The sequence below is a fragment of the Oncorhynchus mykiss genome, chromosome 28 (assembly GCF_013265735.2).
Source record: "Oncorhynchus mykiss isolate Arlee chromosome 28, USDA_OmykA_1.1, whole genome shotgun sequence".
Taxonomy (NCBI): Eukaryota; Metazoa; Chordata; class Actinopteri; order Salmoniformes; family Salmonidae; genus Oncorhynchus; species Oncorhynchus mykiss.
The window spans coordinates 2734325-2761121 of record NC_048592.1 but is presented as its reverse complement, the minus strand read 5'-3'; the positions used below and the strand labels follow the sequence as shown (position 1 = coordinate 2761121).

The following is a 26797-nucleotide window of genomic DNA, read 5'->3' as shown; positions in this document are numbered from 1 at the left end:
AAATGCCAGTATAAGGGCAAAATGCCAGTATAAGGGCAAAACGCCAGCATAAGGGGGAAAACGCCAGTATAAGGGCAAAACACCAGTGTAAGGGCAAGACAGCAATGTAAGGGCAAAACGCCAGTATAAGGGCAAACGCCAGTGTAAGGGCAAAACACCAGTGTAAGGGCAAAACGCCAGTGTAAGGGCAAAACACCAATGTAAGGGCAAAATGCCAGTATAAGGGCAAAACACCAGTGTAAGGGCAAAATGCCAGTGTAAGGGCAAAACACCAGTGTAAGGGCAAAACGCCAGTGTAAGGGCAAAACACCAGTATAAGGGCAAAATGCCAGTGTAAAGGGAAAAACTACAGTGTAAGGGCAAAATGCCAGTGTAAAGGGCAAGACGCCAGTATAAGGGCAAAATGTCAGTATAAGGGCAAAATGCCAGTGTAAGGGCAAAACGCCAGTGTAAGGGCAAAACGCCAGTATAAGGGCAAAATGCCAGTGTAAAGGGAAAAACGCCAGTGTAAGCAAAATATCTTCCCATTACCCTTCTGTGGGTAAGACCAAAAAGAACAAGTTAAATAATTTGCAACTACACCTCTCAAAGTCAGATGTGAGAAATTCCAATGTCTGGGAGACACTCATCTATTACTGAATGGTGGGCGTCTTTGGGAAAGCAAGGAGCTTTAGGTGATAACGGTTTGGTTCTAGACTGGACTGATGTAGGGTGTTTGAGATAGGGGGTTGCAGACTGGAGTGAAGTAGGGGGTTTGAGATAGGGGGTTGCAGACTGGAGTGAAGTAGGGGGTTTGAGATAGGGGGTTGCAGACTGGAGTGAAGTAGGGGGTTTGAGATAGGGGGTTGCAGACTGGAGTGAAGTAGGAGGTTTGAGATAGGGGGTTGCAGACGGGAGTGAAGTAGGAGGTTTGAGATAGGGGAAAATGCCAGTGTAAGGGGAAAACGCCAGTGTAAGGGGGAAACGCCAGTGTAAGGGGAAAACGCCAGTATAAGAGGAAAACGCTAGTATAAGGGGAAAATGCCAGTATAAGGGGGAAAACGCCAGTGTAAGGGGAAAATGCCAGTATAAGGGCAAAATGCCAGTGTAAGGGGAAAACGCCAGTGTAAGGGGAAAACGCCAGTATAAGAGAAAAACGCTAGTATAAGGGGAAAATGCCAGTGTAGGGGGGAAACGCCAGTATAAGAGGAAAACGCCAGTATAAGGGCAAAACGCCAGTATAAGGGCAAAACGCCAGTTAAGGGGAAAACGCCAGTATAAGGGCAAAATCCCAGTATAAGGGGGAAAACGCCAGTATATGGGCAAAATGCCAGTATAAGGGCAAAATGCCAGTATAAGGGCAAAATGCCAGTATAAGGGGAAAACGCTAGTATAAGGGGGAAAACTCCAGTATAAGGGGGAAAACGCCAGTATAAGGGGAAAACGCTAGTATAAGGGGAAAATGCCAGTGTAGGGGGGAAACGCCAGTATAAGAGGAAAACGCCAGTATAAGGGCAAAACTCCAGTATAAGGGCAAAACGCCAGTTAAGGGGAAAATGCAAGTATAAGGGCAAAATCCCAGTATAAGGGGGAAAACGCTAGTATAAGGGGGAAAACGCCAGTATAAGGGGGAAAACGGCAGTATAAGGGCAAAACGCCAGTATAAGGGGAAAACGCCAGTATAAGGGGGAAAACGCCAGTATATGGGCAAAATGCCAGTATAAGGGCAAAATGCCAGGATAAGACTGGAATGAAGTAGGAGGTTTGAGATAGGGGGTTGCAGACTGGAGTGAAGTAGGGGGTTTGAGATAGGGGGTTGCAGACTGAAGTGAAGTAGGAGGTTTGAGATAGAGGGTTGCAGACGAGTGAAGTAGGAGGTTTGAGATAGGGGGTTGCATACGAGTGAAGTAGGAGGTTTGAGATGGGGGTTGCAGACGAGTGAAGTAGGAGGTTTGAGATAGGGGGTTGCAGACTGGAGTGAAGTAGGGATTTGAGATAGGGGGTTGCAGACTGGAGTGAAGTAGGAGGTTTGAGATAGGGTGTTGCAGACTGGAGTGAAGTAGGAGGTTTGAGATAGGGGGTTGCAGACTGGAGTGAAGTAGGAGGTTTGAGATAGGGGGTTGCAGACTGGAGTGAAGTAGGAGGTTTGAGATAGGGGGTTGCAGACTGGAGTGAAGTAGGGGGTTTGAGACAGGGGGTTGCAGACTGGAGTGAAGTATGAGGTTTGAAATAGGGGGTTGCAGACTGGAGTGAAGTAGGAGGTTTGAGATAGGGTGTTGCAGACTGGAGTGAAGTAGGAGGTTTGAGATAGGGGGTTGCAGACTGGAGTGAAGTAGGAGGTTTGAGATAGGGGGTTGCAGACTGGAGTGAAGTAGAAGGTTTGAGATAGGGGGTTGCAGACGGGAGTGAAGTAGGAGGTTTGAGATAGGGGGTTGCAGACGAGTGAAGTAGGAGGTTTGAGATAGGGGAAAATGCCAGTGTAAGGGGAAAACGCCAGTGTAAGGGGGAAACGCCAGTATAAGAGGAAAACGCTAGTATAAGGGGAAAATGCCAGTATAAGGGGGAAAACGCCAGTGTAAGGGGAAAATGCCAGTATAAGGGTAAAATGCCAGTGTAAGGGGAAAACGCCAGTGTAAGGGGAAAACGCCAGTATAAGAGGAAAACGCTAGTATAAGGGGAAAATGCCAGTGTAAGGGGGAAACGGCAGTATAAGAGGAAAACGCCAGTATAAGGGCAAAATGCCAGTATAAGGGCAAAATGCCAGTATAAGACTGGAATGAAGTAGGAGGTTTGAGATAGGGGGTTGCAGACTGGAGTGAAGTAGGGGGTTTGAGATAGGGGGTTGCAGACTGAAGTGAAGTAGGAGGTTTGAGATAGAGGGTTGCAGACGAGTGAAGTAGGAGGTTTGAGATAGGGGGTTGCATACGAGTGAAGTAGGAGGTTTGAGATGGGGGGTTGCAGACTGGAGTGAAGTAGGAGGTTTGAGATAGGGTGTTGCAGACTGGAGTGAAGTATGAGGTTTGATATAGGGGGTTGCAGACTGGAGTGAAGTAGGAGGTTTGAGATAGGGTGTTGCAGACTGGAGTGAAGTAGGAGGTTTGAGATAGGGGGTTGCACACTGGAGTGAAGTAGGAGGTTTGAGATAGGGGGTTGCAGACTGGAGTGAAGTAGGAGGTTTGAGATAGGGGGTTGCAGACTGGAGTGAAGTAGGGGGTTTGAGACAGGGGGTTGCAGACTGGAGTGAAGTATGAGGTTTGAAATAGGGGGTTGCAGACTGGAGTGAAGTAGGAGGTTTGAGATAGGGTGTTGCAGACTGGAGTGAAGTAGGAGGTTTGAGATAGGGGGTTGCAGACTGGAGTGAAGTAGGAGGTTTGAGATAGGGGGTTGCAGACTGGAGTGAAGTAGAAGGTTTGAGATAGGGGGTTGCAGACGGGAGTGAAGTAGGAGGTTTGAGATAGGGGGTTGCAGACGAGTGAAGTAGGAGGTTTGAGATAGGGGAAAACGCCAGTGTAAGGGGGAAACGCCAGTATAAGAGGAAAACGCTAGTATAAGGGGAAAATGCCAGTATAAGGGGGAAAACGCCAGTGTAAGGGGAAAATGCCAGTATAAGGGTAAAATGCCAGTGTAAGGGGAAAACGCCAGTGTAAGGGGAAAACGCCAGTATAAGAGGAAAACGCTAGTATAAGGGGAAAATGCCAGTGTAAGGGGGAAACTGCAGTATAAGAGGAAAACGCCAGTATAAGGGCAAAACGCCAGTATAAGGGCAAAATGCCAGTTAAGGGGAAAACGCCAGTATAAGGGCAAAATGCCAGTATAAGGGGAAAACGCCAGCATAAGAGGGAAAACGCCAGTATAAGGGCAAAATGCCAGTATAAGGGCAAAATGCCAGTATAAGGGCAAAATGCCAGTATAAGGGGAAAACGCTAGTATAAGGGGGAAAACGCCAGAATAAGGGCAAAACGCCAGTATAAGGGGAAAACGCCAGTATAAGGGGGAAAACGCCAGTATATGGGCAAAATGCCAGTATAAGGGCAAAATGCCAGTATAAGGGCAAAATGCCAGGATAAGGGGAAAACGCTAGTATAAGGGGAAAACGCCAGTATAAGGGGGAAAACGCCAGTATAAGGGGAAAACGCCAGTATAAGGAGGAAAACGCCAGTATAAGGGCAAAATGCCAGTATAAGGGCAAAATGCCAGTATAAGACTGGAATGAAGTAGGAGGTTTGAGATAGGGGGTTGCAGACTGGAGTGAAGTAGGGGGTTTGAGATAGGGGGTTGCAGACTGAAGTGAAGTAGGAGGTTTGAGATAGGGGGTTGCAGACTGGAGTGAAGTAGGGTGTTTGAGATAGGGGGTTGCAGACTGAAGTGAAGTAGAAGGTTTGAGATAGAGGGTTGCAGACGACTGAAGTAGGAGGTTTGAGATAGGGGGTTGCAGACGAGTGAAGTCGGAGGTTTGAGATGGGGGTTGCAGACAAGTGAAGTAGGAGGTTTGAGATAGGGGGTTGCAGACTGGAGTGAAGTAGGGGGTTTGAGATAGGGGGTTGCAGACTGGAGTGAAGTAGGGGGTTTGAGATAGGGGGTTGCAGACTGGAGTGAAGTATGAGGTTTGAGATAGGGGGTTGCAGACTGGAGTGAAGTAGGAGGTTTGAGATAGGGTGTTGCAGACTGGAGTGAAGTAGGAGGTTTGAGATAGGGGGTTGCAGACTGGAGTGAAGTAGGAGGTTTGAGATAGGGGGTTGCAGACTGGAGTGAAGTAGGGGGTTTGAGATAGGGGGTTGCAGACTGGAGTGAAGTATGAGGTTTGAGATAGGGGGTTGCAGACTGGAGTGAAGTAGGAGGTTTGAGATAGGGTGTTGCAGACTGGAGTGAAGTAGGATGTTTGAGATAGGGGGTTGCAGACTGGAGTGAAGTAGGAGGTTTGAGATAGGGGGTTGCAGACTGGAGTGAAGTAGGAAGTTTGAGATAGGGGGTTGCAGACTGGAGTGAAGTAGGAGATTTGAGATAGGGGGTTGCAGACGAGTGAAGTAGGAGGTTTGAGATGGGGGTTGCAGACGAGTGAAGTAGGAGGTTTGAGATAGGGGGTTGCAGACTGGAGTGAAGTAGGGGGTTTGAGATAGGGGGTTGCAGACTGGAGTGAAGTAGGGGGTTTGAGATAGGGGGTTGCAGACTGTAGTGAAGTATGATGTTTGAGATAGGGGGTTGCAGACTGGAGTTCCAGTCATTGGCAGCAGACAACTGGAAGGAAAGGCGGCCAAAGGAGGTGTTGGCTTTGGGGAAGACCAGTGAAATATACTTGCTGGAGCGCGTGCTACGGGTGGGTGTTGATATTTACCTAGCATAGACCTAGCAGGGTCTTGTAGATGACCTGGAGCCAGTGGGTCTGGCAACGAATATGTAGCGAGGGCCAGCCAACTAGAGCATACAGATCGCAGTGGTGGGTGGTATATGGGGCTTTGGTGACAAAACGGTTGGCACTGTGATAGACTGCATCTAGTTTGCTAAGTAGAGTATTGGAAGCTATTTTGTAAATGACATCGCCGAAGTCGAGGATCGGTAGGATAGTCAGTTTTACGAGGGTATTTTTGTGAAGGAGGCTTTGTTGCAAAATAGGAAGCCGATTCTAGATTTAATTTTGGATTGGAGATGTTTAATATGAGTCTGGAAGGAGAGTTTACAGTCTAGCCAGACACCTAGGTATTTGTAGTTGTCCACATATTCTAAGTCAGAACCGTCTAGAGTAGTGATACTAGTCGGGCGGGCGGGTGCGGGCAGCGAACAGTTGAAAAGCATGCATTTGGTTTTACTAGCGTTTAAGAGCAGTTGGAGGCCACGGAGGGAGTGTTGTATGGCATTGAAGCTCGTTTGGAAGTTAGTTAAGACAATGTCCAAAGACGGGCCAGATGTATACAGAATGGTATTGTCTGCGTTGAGGTGGATCAGGGAATCACCCGCAGCAAGAGCGACATTGTTGATATATACAGAGAAATGAGTTGGCCTGAGAATTGAACCCTGTGACACCACCATAGAGACTGCCAGAGGTCCGGACAACAGGCCCTCCGATATGATATACTGAACTCTGTCTGAGAAGTAGTTGGTGAACCAGGCGAGGCAGTCATTTGAGAAACCAAGGCTGTTGAGTCTGCCAATAAGAATACGGTGATTGACAGAGTCGAAAAAGCACATTTTTGTTTTCATTCATTTCTTTTACGATATAGCCAATTTTGACGTTCCCATCCAGTGGGAATTGCCTAGTTCTGCCTCCAGGGCAAGATCCGCCAAAATAAAAGTCAACCTGCAAATTATTTGGCTATCGTTAGCTGCTCGCTGAGCCAGTCACTGAAATTATGCTGCTATTAACCAGCTATTGACTAAGTGCTACACAGACAATGTTGAATGCTTCCAACAAATGCTAGCTAGCATTATTATGAGTTTTCATGAAGCAGCTGTTATGCCGCGAGTGATTGCAGTAGCCTCCCAAGTCAACTGCTGTGTTCAGCTGAGCCAACGATACAAAGTAGCATTATCAATCGCAGGGAAACATGCTTATTTACCAACTGACTTCTGATTACAGTCCCTCTTAAAGGGAAACTTCACCGCTACACTAGAATCTGTTTTGGGTGCTTTTCCAGTCTCCCTACATAATCATGAGTGATGAGATGTGTTTCATAATTATGCACCATAGCCGTATATTTACATTTTCGCACCAGGAGAGTGATGTCATCGCTCGATAGAGGTGTCATGTTTTGTAGCAATTATTGTGGCCTTGGTGTTTCGCGGATTGCACAATCACGCTAGTCGTGAGTAGATATGGTTGTCCTTGTTCAATGGAGCCATTGGACTTGTCTCAACGATGTTCCTATCTGCCACGACATTAGGTTGACTCATTTTCCCTGGCTTTGTAAAGCCCTACTTCCTTGTCAAATTGTGTTCCCACGCTCGAAGGCGGGCTTTTTGAAAATGGGAGCAGTACTAGTTTTCTACAGGCTAACGGGAGCTATGTTACCATGCACTGTCTGTCCGAGATTGGTAAATAATTCCAAAGGCTGCTTTCGATGATTCTTCTTTCCAAGAAGACCTGGACGACGGAAAACGTTTCAGTGTTCTTTTACAAAGGGACATACAGCCATTTTTATTTGAGCTGGAATTCACGGAAGAGGAGTTGAGACAGCGAGAACAAAAATTGTGAGACCAGCAAGCAGTGATGGCGATTCAAGACTGGTGGAGCCTATGGGGGTGCGGTTCACTGAGGTATACATAACGGTGTTCAAGCACAGACAGCTCTTACTGGAGAACCTAGCCTAGCTAGCCTCAGTGCATCTCATTAGGAGCAAAACTGGAGAAATGTCTTGATGATGATGACGACGAGTAAAGGAATGATTTTGGCTTTATGAGTCACATTAGTCGTTAAGTAACTGTACCTGTGCTGTTGTAGCTAGCTAGCTAAATAGCTAGTCATATTCTGCATCGTGCTGCTACATTAGGAATATAGACAGTACACAACGATTGTCCATTAAAGAATAGTAGCGTTTTTGTCATTCTCTTTCAGACAATACTGCTTGGTGGCCTAAAGATTATTGTTGGAGTTTGTTGTGCATGGGGAGAAGCTAGGCAGAGGACACTGAATCCCCTTGCCTGCGTGCGTTGTTGGGGACCTTCAAGCAATTTATCCCTCACGGGATGGACAGTATGTTGAATACAAAGAAGCCGTTGACTCTCAAGAGGAGATGTGAAACGTCCCAAAACAACAATCTCCCCTGGTATCAAAGTGACTCCAAACACCTCACTGCAACGCACATACAAGCATTCCCTTTGTATAACTGTAGTATTTATTATAGGCGTTAGTAGTATATGTTTCTTCTACTGTATACACTGAGGGTATAAAACGTTAGGAGCATGTACCCCCGTTGACGTCAGAACAGCCTCAATTCGTCTGGGCATGGACTCTACAAGGTGTCGAAAGCGTTTCACATGGATGCTGGCCCATATTGCCTCCAATGCTTCCCACAGTTGTGTCAAGTTGGATGGATGTCCTTTGTGTGGTGGACCATTCTTGATACACAGGGGAAACTGTTGAGCGTTAAAAAAAACAGCAGCGTTGCAGTCTTTGACACACTCAAACCGGTGTGCCTGGCATCTACTACCATACCCTTTTCAAAGGCACTTCAATATTTTGTCTTGCCCATTCACCCTCTGAATGGCACACATACACAATCCAGTCTCCGTTGTCTTAAGGCTTAAAAATTATTCTTTAAGCTGTCTTTTCCCCTTCATCTACACTGATTGAAGTGGATTTAACAAGTGACATCAATACGGAATCAAAGCTTTCACCTGGTCAGTCTGTCCCTAATGTTTTGTACACTCAGTGTGTATGCCATACATTGCCATAACTGCTCCTGCATACTGCTGTGTAAACTCACCTGAGTCTCCAGAGCATTTAAACTTTCTCTTGCCATTTCTACTTGTTTGCCATATTGACAGACTAATCTACTGTCAATCTACTTACTATTGACAGACTAATCTACTGTCAATCTACTTACTATTGACAGACTAATCTACTGTCAATCTACTTACTATTGACAGACTAATCTACTGTCAATCTACTTACTATTAACAGACTAATCTACTGTCAATCTACTTACTATTGACAGACTAATCTACTGTCAATCTACTTACTATTGACAGACTAATCTACTGTCAATCTACTTACTATTGACAGACTAATCTACTGTTTTATTGAAACATGTTTACTTGCCAACAAATGAAAGTTGAAATGATACACCAAGTCCATGCATCACTTGTTTTAGCATCAAGATTGTAGCTAGTTACTTCCAAATACATTACATGAATACCACAATGAATTGATCCAGAAGTTGTCAATACTTTGTTTTCTGATGCTGCTGGAATCATTTAGTCACTTATCAATACCCTTGTAAAAAAGATGACATAAAACATTTGATCAAACTCCACTATATACATGTATACAAGAGCTAGCAATATCTACACCACAATGCAGTTGTGAGCATACTAGGCATTCTATATGATAGTACAACATCAGTCTAAATGAATATGGATGTTGTGTAGGCTGAATGTTCCAGACAGGGTCCTGAATGTTCTTCAGCTGGTGAACCTTGTTTTTGGCAGCTGGTTTAGCAGTCTTTGGCGCTGTTGGCAGGGTTGTTGGGTTTGGGAAGCTGTGACTGGCTGCTTGTAGACCGCCGTCTTGTCTGTTCTCCGCTCCGCAGCCAGGTGGACAAGCCTCTCCCTGAAGTGGTCAGTTCTGGGTTCGTACACTCTTCAATCACCCACTACTTCGACCTCTTGCAGAAGATTTGTTTGTACTGAAAGTCTCCTGGAAAGACATGAAGACAGATCACAAGGATGTGTAAGCATACAATAAACCATGTTCATTTGTAAACAAAAAAGGGTAGAGTAGACTGGTATGTATTTTGTTACACCCAGAGTTAATAATGGGGCATTGAGATGTTCTATTAGCAAAGGTGGGAAATGTTTGTTATGTATGAGCACCTACAGCTGTGCGGTTGAGTAGACAAGCACAGCCAACAATAGAGTGAATAGGCTAGAAGTGTATACTAACAGCACCTCTCCCCCATGCTAAATAATTGACTGCAAGAGTATGAAAAGGTTGAGGGGGCTTGACTTGTAGACCGTCTAGTCATGTATTGTTGTGTATGAGCACCTACAGTAGTGTGGTTGAGTAAAGAAGCACTGCCAAAAATAGAGTGAATAGGCTAGAAGAGTATACTAACAGTCCCTCTTCCCCATGCCAAAGACCTGACCTCATTGGTGTGAACATTTTATGGAGTACTTGGCTTGTGTATTGATGATTTTGTTTTCTCAAGAGGGGATTGTGCTTTCATAAACACCTTGTTGCTGTCCTGGCTTGTTTCGCCCAGGATAGCAAGATATCATCAGTTCAGGACATGCACCAGTACAATTACTAGGTGTCTCATGGACCACTACTAGGCACTATATCCACCCATCCCCCTTGTGTCAAAAGATCATGCATACTAACCTTCACACACACATTACCCACACCCAACAGACACCAGTCAGTTACCAACACCATCCCCTTCTTACTAATACCTCTGCTTTTCTCCAATTTAGACTCCAAGCTTTGCATAAACAATCAACTAAGCCTCCATAATACAGATAATACTACAGAAGAAGTTGTAGCTGTATTGATGGATGTGGTTTTGACCAGTGACACCAGGTACTGGGAGTGTGAAAGTAGCTTCTGAAACAGGAACAGCAGGCCTCCAGAAAGAATGACTATTCAGTGGTGATGGGCTATTTTCAGGTCTCTCCAGAGATGTTTGATCGGGTTCAAGTCCGGGCTCTAGCTGGGCCACTCAAGGACATTCAGAGACTTGTCCCAAATCCACTCCTGCGTTGTCTTGGCTGTGTGCTTAGGGTCGTTGTCCTGTTGGAAGGTGAACCTTTGCCCCAGTCTGAGGTCCTGAGCGCTCTGAAACAGGTTTTCATCGAGGATCTCTCTGTACTTTTCTACGTTCATCTTTCCCTTGATCCCTTGACTAGACTTCCAATCCCTCCACCATGCCTCATGCCCTGTAGGGATGGTGCCCGGTTTCCTCCAGACTTGACGCTTGGCATTCAGTCCAAACAGTTCAATCTTTGTTTCATCAGACAAGAGAATCTTGTTTCTCATGGTCTGAGTCCTTTGGGTGCCTTTTGGCCACTCTACCATAAAGGCCTGATTGGTGGAGTGTTCCCGAGATGGTTTTCTTTCTGGAAGGTTCTCCCATCTCCACAGAGGAACTCTGGAGCGCTGTCAGAGTGACCATCAGGTTCTTGGTCACCTTTCTGATCAAGGTTCGTCTCCCCCAATTGCTCAGTTTGGCCGGGCGGCCAGTTCTAGGAAGAGTCTTGGGGGTTCGAAACTTCTTCCATTTAAGAATGTTCTTGGGGACCTTCAATGCTGCAGACATTTTTTGGTACCCTTCCCCAGATCTGTGCCTCGACACAATCCTGTCTCGGAGCTCTGCGGACAATTCCTTTGACTTCATGGCGTGATTTTTGCACTGACATGTCAACTGTGGGACCTTATATTGACAGGTGTGTGCCTTTCCAAATCATTTCCAGTCAATTGAATTTACCACAGCTGGACTCCAATCATGTTGTAGAAACATCTCAAGGATGATCAATGGAAACAGGATACACCTGCACTCAATTTCGAGTCTCATAGCAAAGGGGCTGAATACTTATGTAAATAAGGTATCTGTATTTTATTTTTAATAAATTCGCAAAGTTTTCGCTTTGTCATTATTGGGTATTGTGTGTAGATTGATGAGGAAAAAAGTAAGCTAATATAGTAGCATACTTGTAAACACACCAACCGTGGCAACAAGACATGGATGATGTTTATGCCTAGCTCTAGTACATTTATTTACTCCTCATGGAGTCATGGAAAGATTTAGCAAAGGTGACTTACACTAGTTCCTGGTGCTGAGCTTGATGTTGATGGGATCGGACTCTGTAAATAGAACACATAGACGAGCGACATTAACATCTGCGGTAGTTAGTTAGCTAGCTAGGTAATGGTTAGATATGGTCTGGTAGGCTGTAGCTAACGTACCCTAAAGTAGCTAACATTAGCATGCAAAGTTACAAATCACATTGGCAGATAGCAGCTGGCTAATTACATTGATATGCGTTGGAATGTCTAGTCAGCGTGCTATGAAAGCTAGCTAGCAAAATTTTGGTTTAGACCACATAAATGTAGTTTGCTACCTAATTTAGATACGTTACCTCTGCTCGACTTGTTTTCTGCTGCGCTGATGTTGGCTGATTGGATGCCTTCCTCTTTGAAGTGATGGGGGAAATAAATGGAATAGCTTCACTTTTCAACTTTCTATGACCTGGCAACCCCATCAGTTGAGATCATATTTTTCAGGTAATTTTTTAAATTAGCAGACTGAAAGTGCTGGCCTTAAACACAGAATTCTCCACGGGAGGATTCACATTATAAGCAGCGTTCTTTATTGCCGCCAGCCACTGTCGGCTCCGAGGAATATCTCCGGCAGGTAACTGATGAAATGTTACCCCAGAAGCCTGTACTTGCTTGTAGTTGCACATACACTAAACTTTGCAGTTGTTGTCAACACAAAAATAAAAATAGATAGTTATTGTCAGCTGATGTTCTATGGCTGGTCCAGTTAGTGACATTAGCTACCTGTTGACGCCCATTCTCAGCTCAACTGGATCCACCTCGACAGGGGTGGAACTACGTCCTGTAATCGCTATCAGTTCTGGATATTGTGATTTGCTTACAACCAGGAAATATAGCTGGCCCTTTCCTACTGTTCAGATGCAGAAACGCGTGTATTTGCGTGTAGTGAGGAAATTCAAGATGTGTATGACACATATTATATCTTAATAACATATTCATGGTCTTATACTGGGGCTGCATGTCTACAACTTCAGGATCATTTAAACAGGCTAACCATTTGTTTTGTCAGTCAATGTAGAGCTAGCTATCTAACTATGTAAGTAAGCTAGCAACAACAATTTGCTAAGCAGCTGGTTAAGTCACTGCACTGGCGACCAATGTCCTTGCTATGAATTTTTGCAGGAGATAGCCACTGCTTTGTTTTTATTTTCTCACAATTGCAAACTATTAAATCACTGTCACAACATCTGTTATACATTTGCTAGTTATTCTGCCTATTTCATGCAAGGTCATACGCGAGCACAGGGATATCATAAATCAGGAACTATGTTTTCGTTTTTTAAATGGCGGATGCTCTGGAATAAAAAAAAATGAATACGAGTTCCACATCCTACCAGACAGATCGGTTGAGGGACGAGCATCGCTTAGGAGTGACGCCATCTGAATCGAGACAATGGCTTAAGGTCTGATAAGTTACAAGTTTATTAAAACCGGTTGCCCAAAGCCAGCTCGGGAGGACACACTGCTTGCGTCCCAAATGGCACACTATCCCCTATATAGTGCACTACATTTGACTAGGGCTCATTTGGATCTGGTCAAAAGCAGTGTACTTAATAAGGATTAGGTTCTGATTTATTCAAATGATTTACATTTGAGTAATTTAGCCCAGGGTTTCCCAAACTCAGTCCTGGGTCAAACAAATGTGACTATGGTTTCTGTTTCCCTCTAAAAGTTGCCTTTGAAAACTCTTTAACAGTGTAAACACACACACACACACACTGCTGGTCTGTGATAGGCGACTGTCCAAGTAAACAGTTCACTGACTCTATGCACACTCACAAGACTATATACACACATTACTGTATATATTCACTCACTCACACTTACTACTCTGACAATCTCACACAAAACCCACACACATTCACATATACTATATACGCACACACACACACACCGACACAACACAAACACACATACACACACTCGTGCATACCGACACAGTACAAACACACATACGCACACACATTCACACTTTTACACTCATCATATGCTGCTGCTACTCTGTTCTTTATTTTACTCGTATTTGTATCTATCCTAATGCCTGGTCACTTTACCCTGCCTTAATATTTATCTCAAGTACCACTTTACTCGTGCACATTGATATGGTACTTGTACTCCCTGTGTATAGCTCCAAATTGATCTGGTACTGGTACTCTCTGTATATAGCTCCACATTGATCTGGTACTGGTACTTCCTGTACATAGCTCCACATTGATCTGGTACTGGTACTTCCTGTACATAGCTCCACATTGATCTGGTACTGCCTGTATATAGCTCCACATTGATCTGGTACTTCCTGTACATAGCTCCACATTGATCTGGTACTGGTACTGCCTGTATATAGCTCCACATTGATCTGGTACTGGTACTGCCTGTATATAGCTCCACATTGATCTGGTACTGGTACTGCCTGTATATAGCTCCACATTGATCTGGTACTGGTACTGCCTGTATATAGCTCCACATTGATCTGGTACTGGTACTTCCTGTACATAGCTCCACATTGATCTGGTACTGGTACTGCCTGTATATAGCTTCACATTGATCTGGTACTGGTACTTCCTGTATATAGCTCCACATTGATCTGGTACTGCCTGTATATAGCTCCACATTGATCTGGTACTGGTACTTCCTGTATATAGCTCCACATTGATCTGGTACTGCCTGTATATAGCTCCACATTGATCTGGTACTGGTACTTCCTGTATATAGCTCCACATTGATCTGGTACTGGTACTGCCTGTATATAGCTCCACATTGATCTGGCACTGCCTGCATATAGCTCCACGTTGATCTGGTACTGCCTGTATATAGCTCCACATTGATCTGGTACTGGTACTGCCTGTATATAGCTCCACATTGATCTGGTATTGGTACTGCCTGTGTATAGTTCCACATTGATCTGGTACTTCCTGTACATAGCTCCACATTGATCTGGTACTGGTACTGCCTGTATATAGCTCCACATTGATCTGGTACTGGTACTGCCTGTATATAGCTCCACATTGATCTGGTACTTCCTGTACATAGCTTCACATTGATCTGGTACTGGTACTTCCTATATATAGCTCCACATTGATCTGGTACTTCCTGTATATAGCTCCACATTGATCTGGTACTAGTACTGCCTGTATATAGCTCCACATTGATCTGGTACTTCCTGTACATAGCTCCACATTGATCTGGTACTGGTACTGCCTGTATATAGCTCCACATTGATCTGGTACTGGTACTTCCTGTATATAGCTTCATTCTTGTGTATTTTATTCATCTTGTGTTACTATGTTTCTTTTATAATTATTTGTTTACTCTACATCGTTGGGCATGGCACATAACATAAGCAAGCATTTCATAGTAAAGTCTACACTGTTGTATTAGCCACATGTGACAAATACATTTTGATATAATTTTTCCATTCCATTGGTTCACTAAGCTTGTAGCATCCCATTCTCCACTTTTTAGATTCCATTGGTTCACTAAGCTTGTAGCATCCCATACCTTACCAGCAAACTGGTGTGAGACTTCCTTATAAAGACGTAGAATCATTCAGACTGGAAGATACTCTCTCCAATGCTGAGAGCTCCCGCTTGTTTGGGAGTTGCAGAGATGAGCCAAGATTGTAAGAAGTGGTAAAAAAAAGTATTTAATATATATACACTGCTGGTCTAAAGTTTTAAAACACTTACTCATTCAAGGGTTTTTCTTTATTTTTTCTAAACAATGAAATAACACATGATATCATGAAGTAACCCAAAATATATTAAACAAGTCAAAATATATTTTATATTTGAGATTCTTCAAATAGCCAACCTTTGCCTTGATGACAGCGTTGCAGACTCTTGGCATTCTCTCAACCAGCTTAACCTGGGATGCTTTTCCAACCGTCTTGAAGGAGTTCCCACATATGCTGAACACTTGTTGGCTGCGAGAGTGTGCAAAGCTGTTATCAAGGCAAAGGGTGGCTACTTTGAAGAATCTCAAATATGAAATATATTTTGATTTGTTTAACACTTTTTTGGTTACTTCATGATTCCATGTGTTCTCTCATAGTTTTGATGTCTTTACTATTATTCTACAATGTAGACAATAATCAAACTAAAGAAAAACCCTGGAATGAGTAGGATGTTCTAAAACTTTGGACCGGTAGTGTATATGTAAGTATTTTTCACATCTCCATGACAACTGTGAATGACTCTAACGGCCGTATTATCACGTTGTGGTTCTGTCTGGTCGCGTTGCTCGCGCTCTGTATCAGGATTACACCCTCAGATGTTTCCCAATGTGGCATGTGAGGCAGAGCGTGACAGCTACACAGACACACACACACACGAGGATGCACACACTCACACCCACACACCAGTGGCAGTCAGTGCCGTTTAAGATCAGGAGGACGGCACCAACTTTACACTCGTGGGAATTGGCCTATATTAAAATGTTTCTTACAGAATAAATGTGAAAATGCATATGCATAAGAGTGGTAGCAATTGAAAGGTAACAGTTTGAAAATTATTAAATTGAGGACACAGCATTTCACCTGACACAAGACTGAATCCAAACATTACACTGTTGATTTGATGTGGATTTGACATTTATTGTACTTTTCTCTGCATTTGTTTATGTCGAAATCTAAAAATACTTTGATTACATTCCCTGACATGATAAAAATATGAATGGAAAATGTGGGGGGGTGCAACATAAGAAGAAAAATACGAGGGTTTGAGTGAGAGGTCAAACTGCTGTCTCCAAGTGGCCGCACACCTCTCTAAAGTGTGCACAGTTCCTAAGTCATTTCAATGCACTTTTATGACTCTAAGAAGAGTCTTCAACTATAAGGTGTTTTTGAGCTCTTATAGCTGGGCCGTTGAGGAACTAGAACAAGAACACTTGTCGTTGTTTTGTTTGGAACACAACCCTGCATCTCTGCCATCACAGAATTACTGTTGTTGTTTACGCAATCAAAAACATCTTATTATAAATGAAAGGAGTCTTGAGACAGTGTCATAGTGGAAACTCTCACAGCAACCGCAAGGCGGAGGGGCCTACAAGCTCTGAGGTCTCATGCGCCCGTCATCTCACATCTATGCCAAAATATTATATTTTTGACAGTAACCCTCTTTTTTAATTTTCACATGTAGCAAGCGAAATATTTGTGTTGTCCAATCTACATGGGTAGTCGGTGAGCCAGACAGACAGTATACACTGAGTGAACAAAACATTAAGGACACCTTCCTAATATTGAGTTGCACACTATCGCAGTTGGAAGCTAGTAGCCTTAGTGATGCATCAGCTAGCACTAGCAACCTCCCAGTCCCGACAGAGAACTCACTGCCCGGGCCCGGCTTAATGTTCCAGTCTAGTTGGTGCTAAAGGAGATGAAAGGGGCGCGGCTCTGTTGCATCCTGCAGTGTGTGTGACGTTTGGTGTGGCGTTCTTTTATGTTTTTAGTTTAATTTACAAACTATCTGTCAATGATGGATTTACAGTGGTGGGGTTTGGACTGATCTTGTTGATGGTGTACATACCCGCTACGAACGGACTAAACAATGAAAATGCTGATGGCAGCGGAATCCAATACAGCAGAGAGTTCTTACTACAATGCAACTCAAACACGAACGCCATGGATATCCCAATAGCCCATCTAATCCCGATTGTCTGCGAGTGGATTACAAACCTAAATGCAAACGTGGAAAACACGGAGGAATCAGACAAAGACTTAAAAAATTCAAGACCAGACGGTGATCTGACAGTCACAGGGAAACTCTGTACCCTTGACATTGAACTGCTTTCTGTGTCACTGCGACCCTACTATCTGCCCAGTGAGTTCCACCAATTGTTTGCTACCGTTGTGTACATACAACCAAAAGTTAATGTAACAAAGGCATCAGAGATGATTAATAATCTGTCACAGAAACTGGAATCCATTTCCCCTGACGCACCCACATTTATTTTAGGGGATTTTGACAACTGTACATTGCACAAAGTCTTGCGCACATACCACCAGTATGTGAAATGTCACACTAGTAAAAATAAGACTCTTGATTTGTGCTATGGGACAATACCAAATGTGTTTCTGCCACCACCAGACCTCCCCTGGGATCATCAGACCACAATGTTGTCTACCTCAGGCCAACCTACTGTCGCCTCCCGGAGAGGGAGAAACCTACAGTTAAAACTGTCCAGATCTGGAACGACAACAGGTATCACTTGTCTCGGAGGGTGTGGGAGGTACAGTGGCTTAGAAAAGTATTCACCCCCCTTGGCATTTTTACTATCTTGTTGCCTTACAACCTGGAATTATTTTTTTTTTGGGGGGGGGGGGGGTTTGTATCATTTGATTTACACAACATGCCTACCAATTTGAAGATGCAAAATATGTTTTATTGCAAAACAAACAAGAAATAAGACACAAAAAAAGAACACTTGAGCGTGCATAACTATCCCCCCCAAAGTCAATACTTTGTAGAGCCACCTTTTGAAGCAATTACAGCTGCAAGTCTCTTGGGGTATGTCTCTATAAGCTTGGCACATCTAGATACTGGGATTTTTGCCCACTCTTCAAGGCAAAACTGCTCCAGCTCCTTCAAGTTGGATGGGTTCCACTGGTGTACATTCATTCTACAATCTGCAATGTTTGAATTTCCCCCTTTAATTACTGAACAAGTAAATACTGTGCATTATTGCCGCAGGCCAGCATTCTGAATAGCAGCATTGTGACACGGTAAGCCTATAGATTCGTGAAACATCAACATTAGGCCTAACATGAGGAAATGGCGACCAAATACAAATAAACATGTATCCATTAAAAGAAAGAAAAGTTATAGGGTACTACAAGCACTAGTATTCAGGTGTGAATCACAATAGACAAACAAAGGCTCATTCTGTTCAGAGCAACCCAGGGTATGACACCATGTCATCTTGTAACTGTATATGAGTTTTATGATAAGAAAATGTGAAGTGCACATTTGGACTCACAGGTGTTTGGCTTGTTTGTATGACATCAAAGTGGAATTTATTATAATCCTCAACGCCTCATTTTACAAAAAACATTAGGTCCTCTTAATTTACAGCATTTCCCTCACTCAGACAACAAAACGTGTGCTAAAGTTGCCCAACTAGTGGGAGGGATGGGACCAACTTCTTGTGCGTGCGATGCTCAAGGTCAAAACTCATACAGCGCATTGAAGCGCAGAGCCTGAGCTCTGACGTAATTTATAGCATGCTACTGTACAAGCACTGTATTCCCATTTAAGCACTTATTAGTGCCCAAATCTGCCATTTTCAACCCTTATACATACGGGTACGAGCATGGCCTTATTTCTATTATAGCAGATTGGATGACTGTCATTCATATTCCATTCACCAAGCTCAATGTAACATTGATAGGTTCAGGTTATTATACGATGCTCGAATTTGCCCTATACCCATCATGAGGTTGTGTCACGCCCTGACCTTAGAGATCCTTTTTATGTCTCTATTTTGTTTGGTCAGGGCGTGAGTTGGGTGGGCATTCTATGTTGTGGGTTCTATGTTTTCTATTTCTGTGTGTTGACTGGGTGTGGTTCTCAATCAGAGGCAGCTGTCTATTGTTGTCTCTGATTGAGAACCATACTTAGGTAGCCTTTTCCCACCTGTGTTTTGTGGGTAGTTGTTTTCTGTTTTGTGTGTCTGCACCAGATAGAACTGTTTCGTTTGTGCCGCTTTGATCATTTTTAGTTCTAGTGTTCGGTTATAATAAAAATCATGGACGCGTACCACACTGCACCTTGGTCCTCACCTTCTTCCACCAACAGCCGTTACAGGTTGCTACAACCTAGCCTACAAATTGAAGTCTATAACATACAGTTGAAGTCGGAGGTTTACATAGACTTAGGTTGGAGACATTAAAACTCGTTTTTCAACCACTCCACACACTTCTTGGTAGCAAACTATAGTTTTGGCAAGTCAGTTAAGACATCTACTTTGTGCTGGACACAAGTAATTGTTTACAGACAGATAATTTCACTTATAATTCACTGTATCATAATTTCAGTGGGTGAGAAGTTTACATACACTATGTTGACTGCGCCTTTAAACAGCTTAGAAAATTCCAGAAAATTATATCATGGCTTTAGAAACTTCTGATAGGCTAATTGACACCATTTGAGTCAATTGGAAATGTACCTGTGGATGTATTTCAAGGCCTACCTTCAAACTCAGTGCATCTTTGTTTGACATCATGGGAAAATCAAAAGAAATTAGCCAAGACCTCAGAATCTTTTTTGTCTGGTTCATCCTTAGGAGCAATTTCCAAATGCCTGAAGGTACCACGTTGTTCTGTATAACCACCATGTGACCACGCGGCCGTCATACTACTCCGGAAGGAGGCGTATTCTGTCTCCTAGAGATGAACGTACTTTGGTGTGAAAAGTGCAAATCAATCCCAGAACAACAGCAAAGGCCCTTGTGAAGAGGCTGGAGGAAACGGGTGCAAAAGTATCTATATCCACAGTAAAACGAGTTCTATATCGACATAACCTGAAAGGCCGCTCAGCAAGGAAGAAGCTACTGCTCCAAAACCGGCATAAAAAAGCCAGACTACGGTTTGCAACTGCACATGGGGACAAAGATTGTACTTTTTGGAGAAATGTCCTCTGGTCTGATGAAACAAAAATAGAACTGTTTGGCCATAATGACCATCGTTATGTTTGGAGGAAAAACTGGAGGCTTGCAAGCCGAAGAACACCATCCCAACCGTGAAGCACGGGGGTGGCAGCATCATGTTGTGGGGGTGCTTTGCTGCAGGAGGGACTGGTGCACTGCATAAAATAGATGGCATCATGAGGCAGGAAAATTAGGTGGATATATTGAAGCAACATCTCAAGACATCAGTCAGGAAGTTAAAGCTTGGTCGCAAATGGGTCTTCCAAATGGACAATGACCCCAAGCATACTTCAAAAGTTGTGGCAAAATGGCTTAAGGACAACGAAGTCAAGGTATTGGAGTGGCCATCACAAAGCCCTGACCTCAATCCCATAGAAGATTTGTGGGCAGAACTGAAAAGCATGTGAATAAGGAGGCCTTCAATCAGTTACACCAGCTCTGTCAGGAGGAATGGGCCAAAATTCTTCGAAATTATTGTGGGAAGCTTGTGGAAGGCTAACCGAAGTTAAACAATTTAAAGGCAATGCTACCAAATACTAATTGAGTGTATGTAAACATATGACCCATTGGGAATGTGATGAAAGAAATAAAAGCTGAAATGAATCACTCTCTACTATTATTCTGACATTTCACATTCTTAAAATAATGTGGTGAAAACTGAGTTTAAATGTATTTGGCTAAGGTGTATGTAAACTTCTGACTTCAACTGTAGGTGAACCGGTCAAGAGACAAATTGGAGTAATCAAGACAGTGACACATTCAATACTGCATTGCACACTCTTCCCTGCATCTAGCTTATCTGAATTCATTAGTCCGAACTGAACTAAAACGAGAGTTTCTATTGAACAAATTCAGGTAGGCCCTCCCCATTTTATTCAGTTTGCTTCCATTTAAGAAACAATTTGCAACAGAATTGGCGGAATGAAAGACCCTGAACACTTGCACACACAGTTGACTTTCATAGCAGTCACATACAGCATCATCACTTTGCTTGTTGTATAATTCCTTCTCTCATCTACACGCTCTCCTCCTCAACTTCTCTTGTGGACTTCAGTGCACAACACAACAGCTGTCTGTGAGCAGGCGCAATAACCTCTCCAAGCCAAACCGTCATACCATAACCGCTAACAGCTACACAGCCTACATCGTTGTCACCATATTAAAGTCAACAAACTAGAACTAACGGATTAGTAAACCTACAATCCATGTGTACAATCACCCAGGACTGTGTATGGCAAGCAGTTTAGCAGTTACACTGGTGGGCCTAGGTGGCAATAAATTAAAATTAAAATAAATTAGTTGCAGTATTGGATAACTTTAGCCAGCTAGCTAACATAAATCACATTCCTCCCTGTTTGAGTCAGATTGTTTAGTAGGCTAAATTAGCTGCATTAGCTAAGTATGTATCTGCTGTCTCTGCTGCTTCTCCTTCATTTTTGAAGAAATTAATTAGTTCAAAACTGTTAACTATTGTCCCAACTATTCACCACATTTTATGCGCTGCAGTGCTAGCTAGCTGTTTTCAGTACTATATTCATTATCTGATTCTTTGATTGGATGGACAACATGTCAGTTTATACTGCAAGAGCTCTGGTAGGTTGGAGGATGTCTCCGGAAGTCATCATAATTACTGTGTAAGTCTATGGAAGGGGGTGAGAACCATGAGCCTCCTAGGTTTTGTGTTGAAGTTAATGTACCCAGAGGTGGAAGGAAAATAGCTGTCCTCTGGCTACACCATGGTGCTATCCTAGAGGGTGCTGTTGTTGCTACTGTAGACCTTCAATGCAAAACAGTGTGTTTAATCAGTTATTTGGTGACGTGAATATATTTAATATAGTTTTATCTAAAAGGGATAACCTTTTTAAAGGAAGTTGATGTATAGCATTTACTCATACTTTTTACTTTTACTCAAGTATGAGATTAAGTCCTTTTTCCACCACTGTACTTAAGTACATTTACAAACAAATGTTTTTTTTACTTTTACTCAAGTAATATTGTAATGGTTGACTCACTTTTACTTTAGTCATTTTCTATTGAGGTATCTCTACTTCTACTCAAGTATGACAATTGAGTTATTTTCCACCACTGCGATTTGCTCATCTTCATCAAATCCATTCACATTCAATTACTGTAGTTGCCTCCATTGTAAAAACTGTCCCTTCTCTCTCTCTCTCCCACTGTTTCTGCTGTGATACAATGACCTCACACAGACATCTTACAGTAGATCTACAGATCATTAAGCCTCAACGAGTATTTCATATAGAACTATTATTACTCTTCCTCAAGTCATTATTATGTACCTTTTTAGAGTACGTGAACCTACAACGCGTATTCTACAACTCATTCATTAATACTCTAACTTGTGATTAAGTTTTGATAATCACTAATGCTGTCCGGGCACTGGTATTTAGTTATATATACTGTATACTTACATCATACACATGTAGTATGCATAAAAAAAACTCTCCAAAGCCCTATATTTCATATATGAATGCTTTACAAGTCATGAATAAGGGATCGTAACCACACATGCATTGGTGCTGAGGAAAGCAGGAATTGTCATTTATATGGTTACTATACATAATACACATAAACCTACACATATCTTAAACACATTCTAAACAACTTATACATTTAAAGTAAAACATTCTAATTCCCTCATAAATGTATGGATGTCATCATTTGTTGTTCATAAACCTGCAGGCAGATTTAACTGTAACTGACTGAGCGCAATAACCATTCCTCACTAGGGAATGGCAATAAATAACAAAACAATATAATGTCCTTGCATCTTGTACTGGGACCTCAAGTCACTGAGGAGTGGAGCTTGTGACATCCACTTACTCCAATCCATAAACATTCGCCATATACAAGATTGCTCAGTAACTCAATCCTAAACACTATAACTCAACACTTAATGGTCAATACACTCTGTATGGAAAACACTGTACAGTTCATTAACTAACACACAATGACTCATTACGTAAGACTCTATACCCACCGTGACCCCGGCCTGATTTTGTGCTTCTAAGCCTTCTTAAACATTGTGTGCTTCTGTTTTTTGCATTGGATTTGTCTATTTCTTCTGCAACCGCTGATACCGACCAGCGGTTGACAGGGGCTGAACTAGAGCGGTGTTTGTGAGACGGGTGGATCTCGAAAACGGTTCTTCTCATAAAAACGTCTGAAAGTACAAATGGTTTGAGCTACAAACTATTCACAAGCCACAGAGTCCCTTCAGAAAGTATTTTAAATGGTGTTGCCTTACTGTCTGAATTTAAAAGATTCTGTGTCACTGACCTACTCAATGCCCCATAATGTCAGCGTTGTAACTAATTAATGACAAATGAAAAGTTGAATAGTTTTGAGTCCATAAGTATTCAAACCCTTTGTGAAGGCAAGCCTAAATAAGTTCAGGAGTTTAAAAAGTCTTAACAAATGAAATACGTTGCAAGGACTCTGTCCTCAATAATAGTGTTCTTGAAGGACGACCTCATCTCTGTATCACACACATACAGATAATGCTAAGGTCCCTCAGTCGAGAAGTGAATTTCAAACACAGATTCAACCACAAATACCAGGGAGGTCTTCCAATGCCTCGCAAAGAAGGGCCTCTATTGGTAGATGGGTAAAAAAAGGAGACTTGAAATATCCCTTTGAGCATGGTGAAGTTATTAATTACACTTTGGGTGGTGTATTAATACACCCAGTCACTACAAAGATACAGGTGTCCTTCCTAACTCAGTTGCTGGAGAGGAAGGAAACCGCTCAGGGGTTTCACCAAGAGACCAATGGTAACTTTAAAACAGTTACTGAGTTGAATGGCTGTGATATGACAAAACTGAGACTGGATCAACAACATTGTAGTTACTCCACAATACTAACCTAATTGGCAGAGTGAAAAGAAGGAAGCCTGTACAGAATAAAACATTCCAAAACATGCATCCAGTTTGAAACAAGGCAATAAATGAATACTGCAAAAAATGTGACTAAGCAAATAACTTTTGGTCTTGAATACAAAGTGTTATGTTTGGGACAAATCCAATACAACACATTACTGAGTATCACTCTCCATATTTTCAAGCATAGTGGTGGCTGCATCATGTTATGGGTATGCTTGTAATTGTTAAGGACTGGGGAGTTTTTCCAGGATAAAAAATAAACGGAATGGAGCTAAGCACAGGCAAAATCCTAGAGGAAAACCAAGTTCAGTCTGCTTTCCACCAGACACTGGGAGACTAACTCACCTTTCAGCAGGACTATAACCTAAAACACAAGGCCAAATCTACACTGGAGTTGCTTTCCAAAAAGACAGTGAATGTTCCTGAGTGGCCGAGTTACAGTTTTGACTTAAATCTGCTTGAAAATCTATGGCAAGACCTGAAAATAGTTGTCTAGCACTGATTAACAACCAATTTGACGGTTCTTCAATCAATTTGCAAACATTTCAAAAAACATGTTTCACTTTGTCATTATGGGGTATTGTATGTAGATGGGTAAAACATGTTTTTCACATTTAATCCATTTTGAATTCAGGCTGTAACACAACAAAATGTGGAATAAGTCAAGGGGTATGAATCATTTCTGAAGGCACTGTAAGAGTCGTTAGAAGGTAAGGGCTTCTGTTCTTCTACATAGATCATAGGAAATGCCAGGGGATAGTGTCTATAACCTGTAATATGCTCACATAGTTGCTGTCACAAACTCAGGTGGATATTAATTTCCAATTTATGTACTTTTTTATCACGTTTTTGCAACTGTTTTTCAAATTGTGTTGTGTTTTACTTGTTGCCCTGAAAAGAAAATGGTAAAACACTTCAATGTGACACTTCTTGGTTCCATGTGGGTCTAATGCTTTATAACACATGAATGAATAAGCTACTACAACATTAAATCGTAAACACTATACGAATACTCATTACTTAAGCACCAATAACTCATTGACTAACATGTATAACACATGAATATGTGCTCATTACCACAATTACAACAGTAATTAATCTACGTACCGGTACTTCATGCCAGTGAGCTTGGCGGTGGATTCCTTGAGGTTGTGGTGGTAGCGGTTGGTAAAGGAGCCCAGGCTGCGGGCGATGAGGGCCACCGTACGGAAACGTGCCCGCGCCTGGCTGGCCGTGTTGGCACTGGTGGCATTCTGCTTGCTGTGCCCTCCATTCCCAGGGGGCCTCAGCCCTCCTCTTCCTCCGTCCTGGTCCGAACATGCAAACGACACCTGCATGGTGGTGGCTGTACTGTCGGTGGTGGTGGTGGGCTGCTGGGGCTGCTTGCCAGCCTTGCTCCAGTCTTCACTGGGTTGTATGTGTCTGTAGTGTCTTTGTCTCTCCTGAAGTGGTTTTTGTCTCCTTTAGTGGTCATGCACTTGACTGTTTTGTCGAAAAGTCCCCTCTCATTCTACCTCTTTCTCTCTGTTTGTTATACCTGGCTCTCAGCCCTTCTCTTTCTCTTCCCTCCTCTTCTCTAGTCTGTGCCACTGGGGAGGTTCTCCGGGAGTAGGGGACAGCGGGTCCACTGCAGTGGAGGGGTCTCCTTCACCCTCCAGCGTCGGGCTAAACCCTCCAGTCAAGAACCAGGAGCGGGAGCGGACTGCACTGCATACAGAGCAACACACACAGCCACGCACAGACTCGCTCACACACAGACTATCTTACACACTCATAACCAAATATTAACAGACCAACACACACACTCTCGCTCTCTCACACACAGACAAAAAAAATGAAGAGATTCCTAGATTGTCCTTAAACTTCAAGGAGAAGTGAGCTGTCCTGTGAGGAAAGCAGGAGTCCCACTAAGACTTGCATCCCACCAGGACCTTTTGTAGTGTAGAGAGCTGATGTGCAAGCGTCCTAGCCCAGGAAATCCCGCTTCTAAAAGTCCACCATGCTGAGAAGAGAGGGACAGCTTCCAATGCTCTGCTCAGAAGGAAAACGTGGTGAAAGTGCTCCGTTTGATACAGAGACCCCAGAATGATAGTGAGGAAGTGAAGAAGAGGAGGAGGAGAAGGAGGAGGGAAAAGGACGAAGCATGATCCCTCTCTTCTGGAAGGAAAGGGCAGGCGTACAATGAGAGGGGGAGTGAGGAGCCGAGAAGGAATGCATGCTGGTGAGTGTGAGAGTGAGCGAGGGAGTGATTGAAAGAGAGAGACAGGCTGCTGCCACTAAATGACTGGCTGAAATAACCACAGTGTTTCCTCACTAGCGTCACACAGAGAGAGAACACAGTGTGGATGGAAGGGACAGAGCTGAAGCCAAGTGGTGTGTGCGTGCGTGCGTGCGTGCGTGCGTGCGTGCGTGTGTGTGTGTGTGTGTATGTGTGTCAGAGTGTTTGTTTATTGAGGTAGATGCTCAGTGGTATTATAAGTATAGCTGTGTTAAGTACAGGTGCAGGGAGTGCTACAGCACTCCCTAGTGGTGAGACAGTAAAACTGCAGAAGAGGTATAAGAACTTGTGTTGTTGCAATTAAAAACTGTTGTTATATATTTTTTCATTTCATTAATGGTAAAAATAATAATAATATTGGCTATAATATAGTGTAATATAGTATATAAAAATGTAAATAAAATCTTCAAACTGTACAACCAAGCCTTGACAATGCACCATTGATTTCCATTTGATTCCTTTCTGTAGGCTAATAGTAGCATTTACAAGGTCAATCAAAATCAAAATGTC

At 43.0% G+C, this 26797-nt stretch overlaps 1 protein-coding gene and 1 long non-coding RNA gene across 2 annotated transcripts in view; both read right to left on the bottom strand.

The window, feature by feature from the left end:
- The window catches only part of LOC110509193 (voltage-gated potassium channel subunit beta-1), a 75763-nt gene extending 49212 nt beyond the window's left edge, over positions 1-26551 (bottom strand). The window contains exon 1 of the mRNA XM_036966697.1: positions 25117-26551. Within this exon, the coding sequence (XP_036822592.1) occupies positions 25117-25346 (230 nt within the window). The 5' untranslated portion in view covers positions 25347-26551. The remainder of the gene's footprint in view (positions 1-25116) is intronic.
- On the bottom strand, positions 8231-12190 carry LOC118944856. Its single transcript, XR_005040241.1, has 3 exons — positions 11767-12190; positions 11450-11491; positions 8231-9328 (listed from the first exon to the last, which is right to left on the bottom strand). It is a non-coding gene; the product is annotated as an uncharacterized LOC118944856 (long non-coding RNA).
- Positions 26552-26797: the final 246 nt, after the last annotated feature.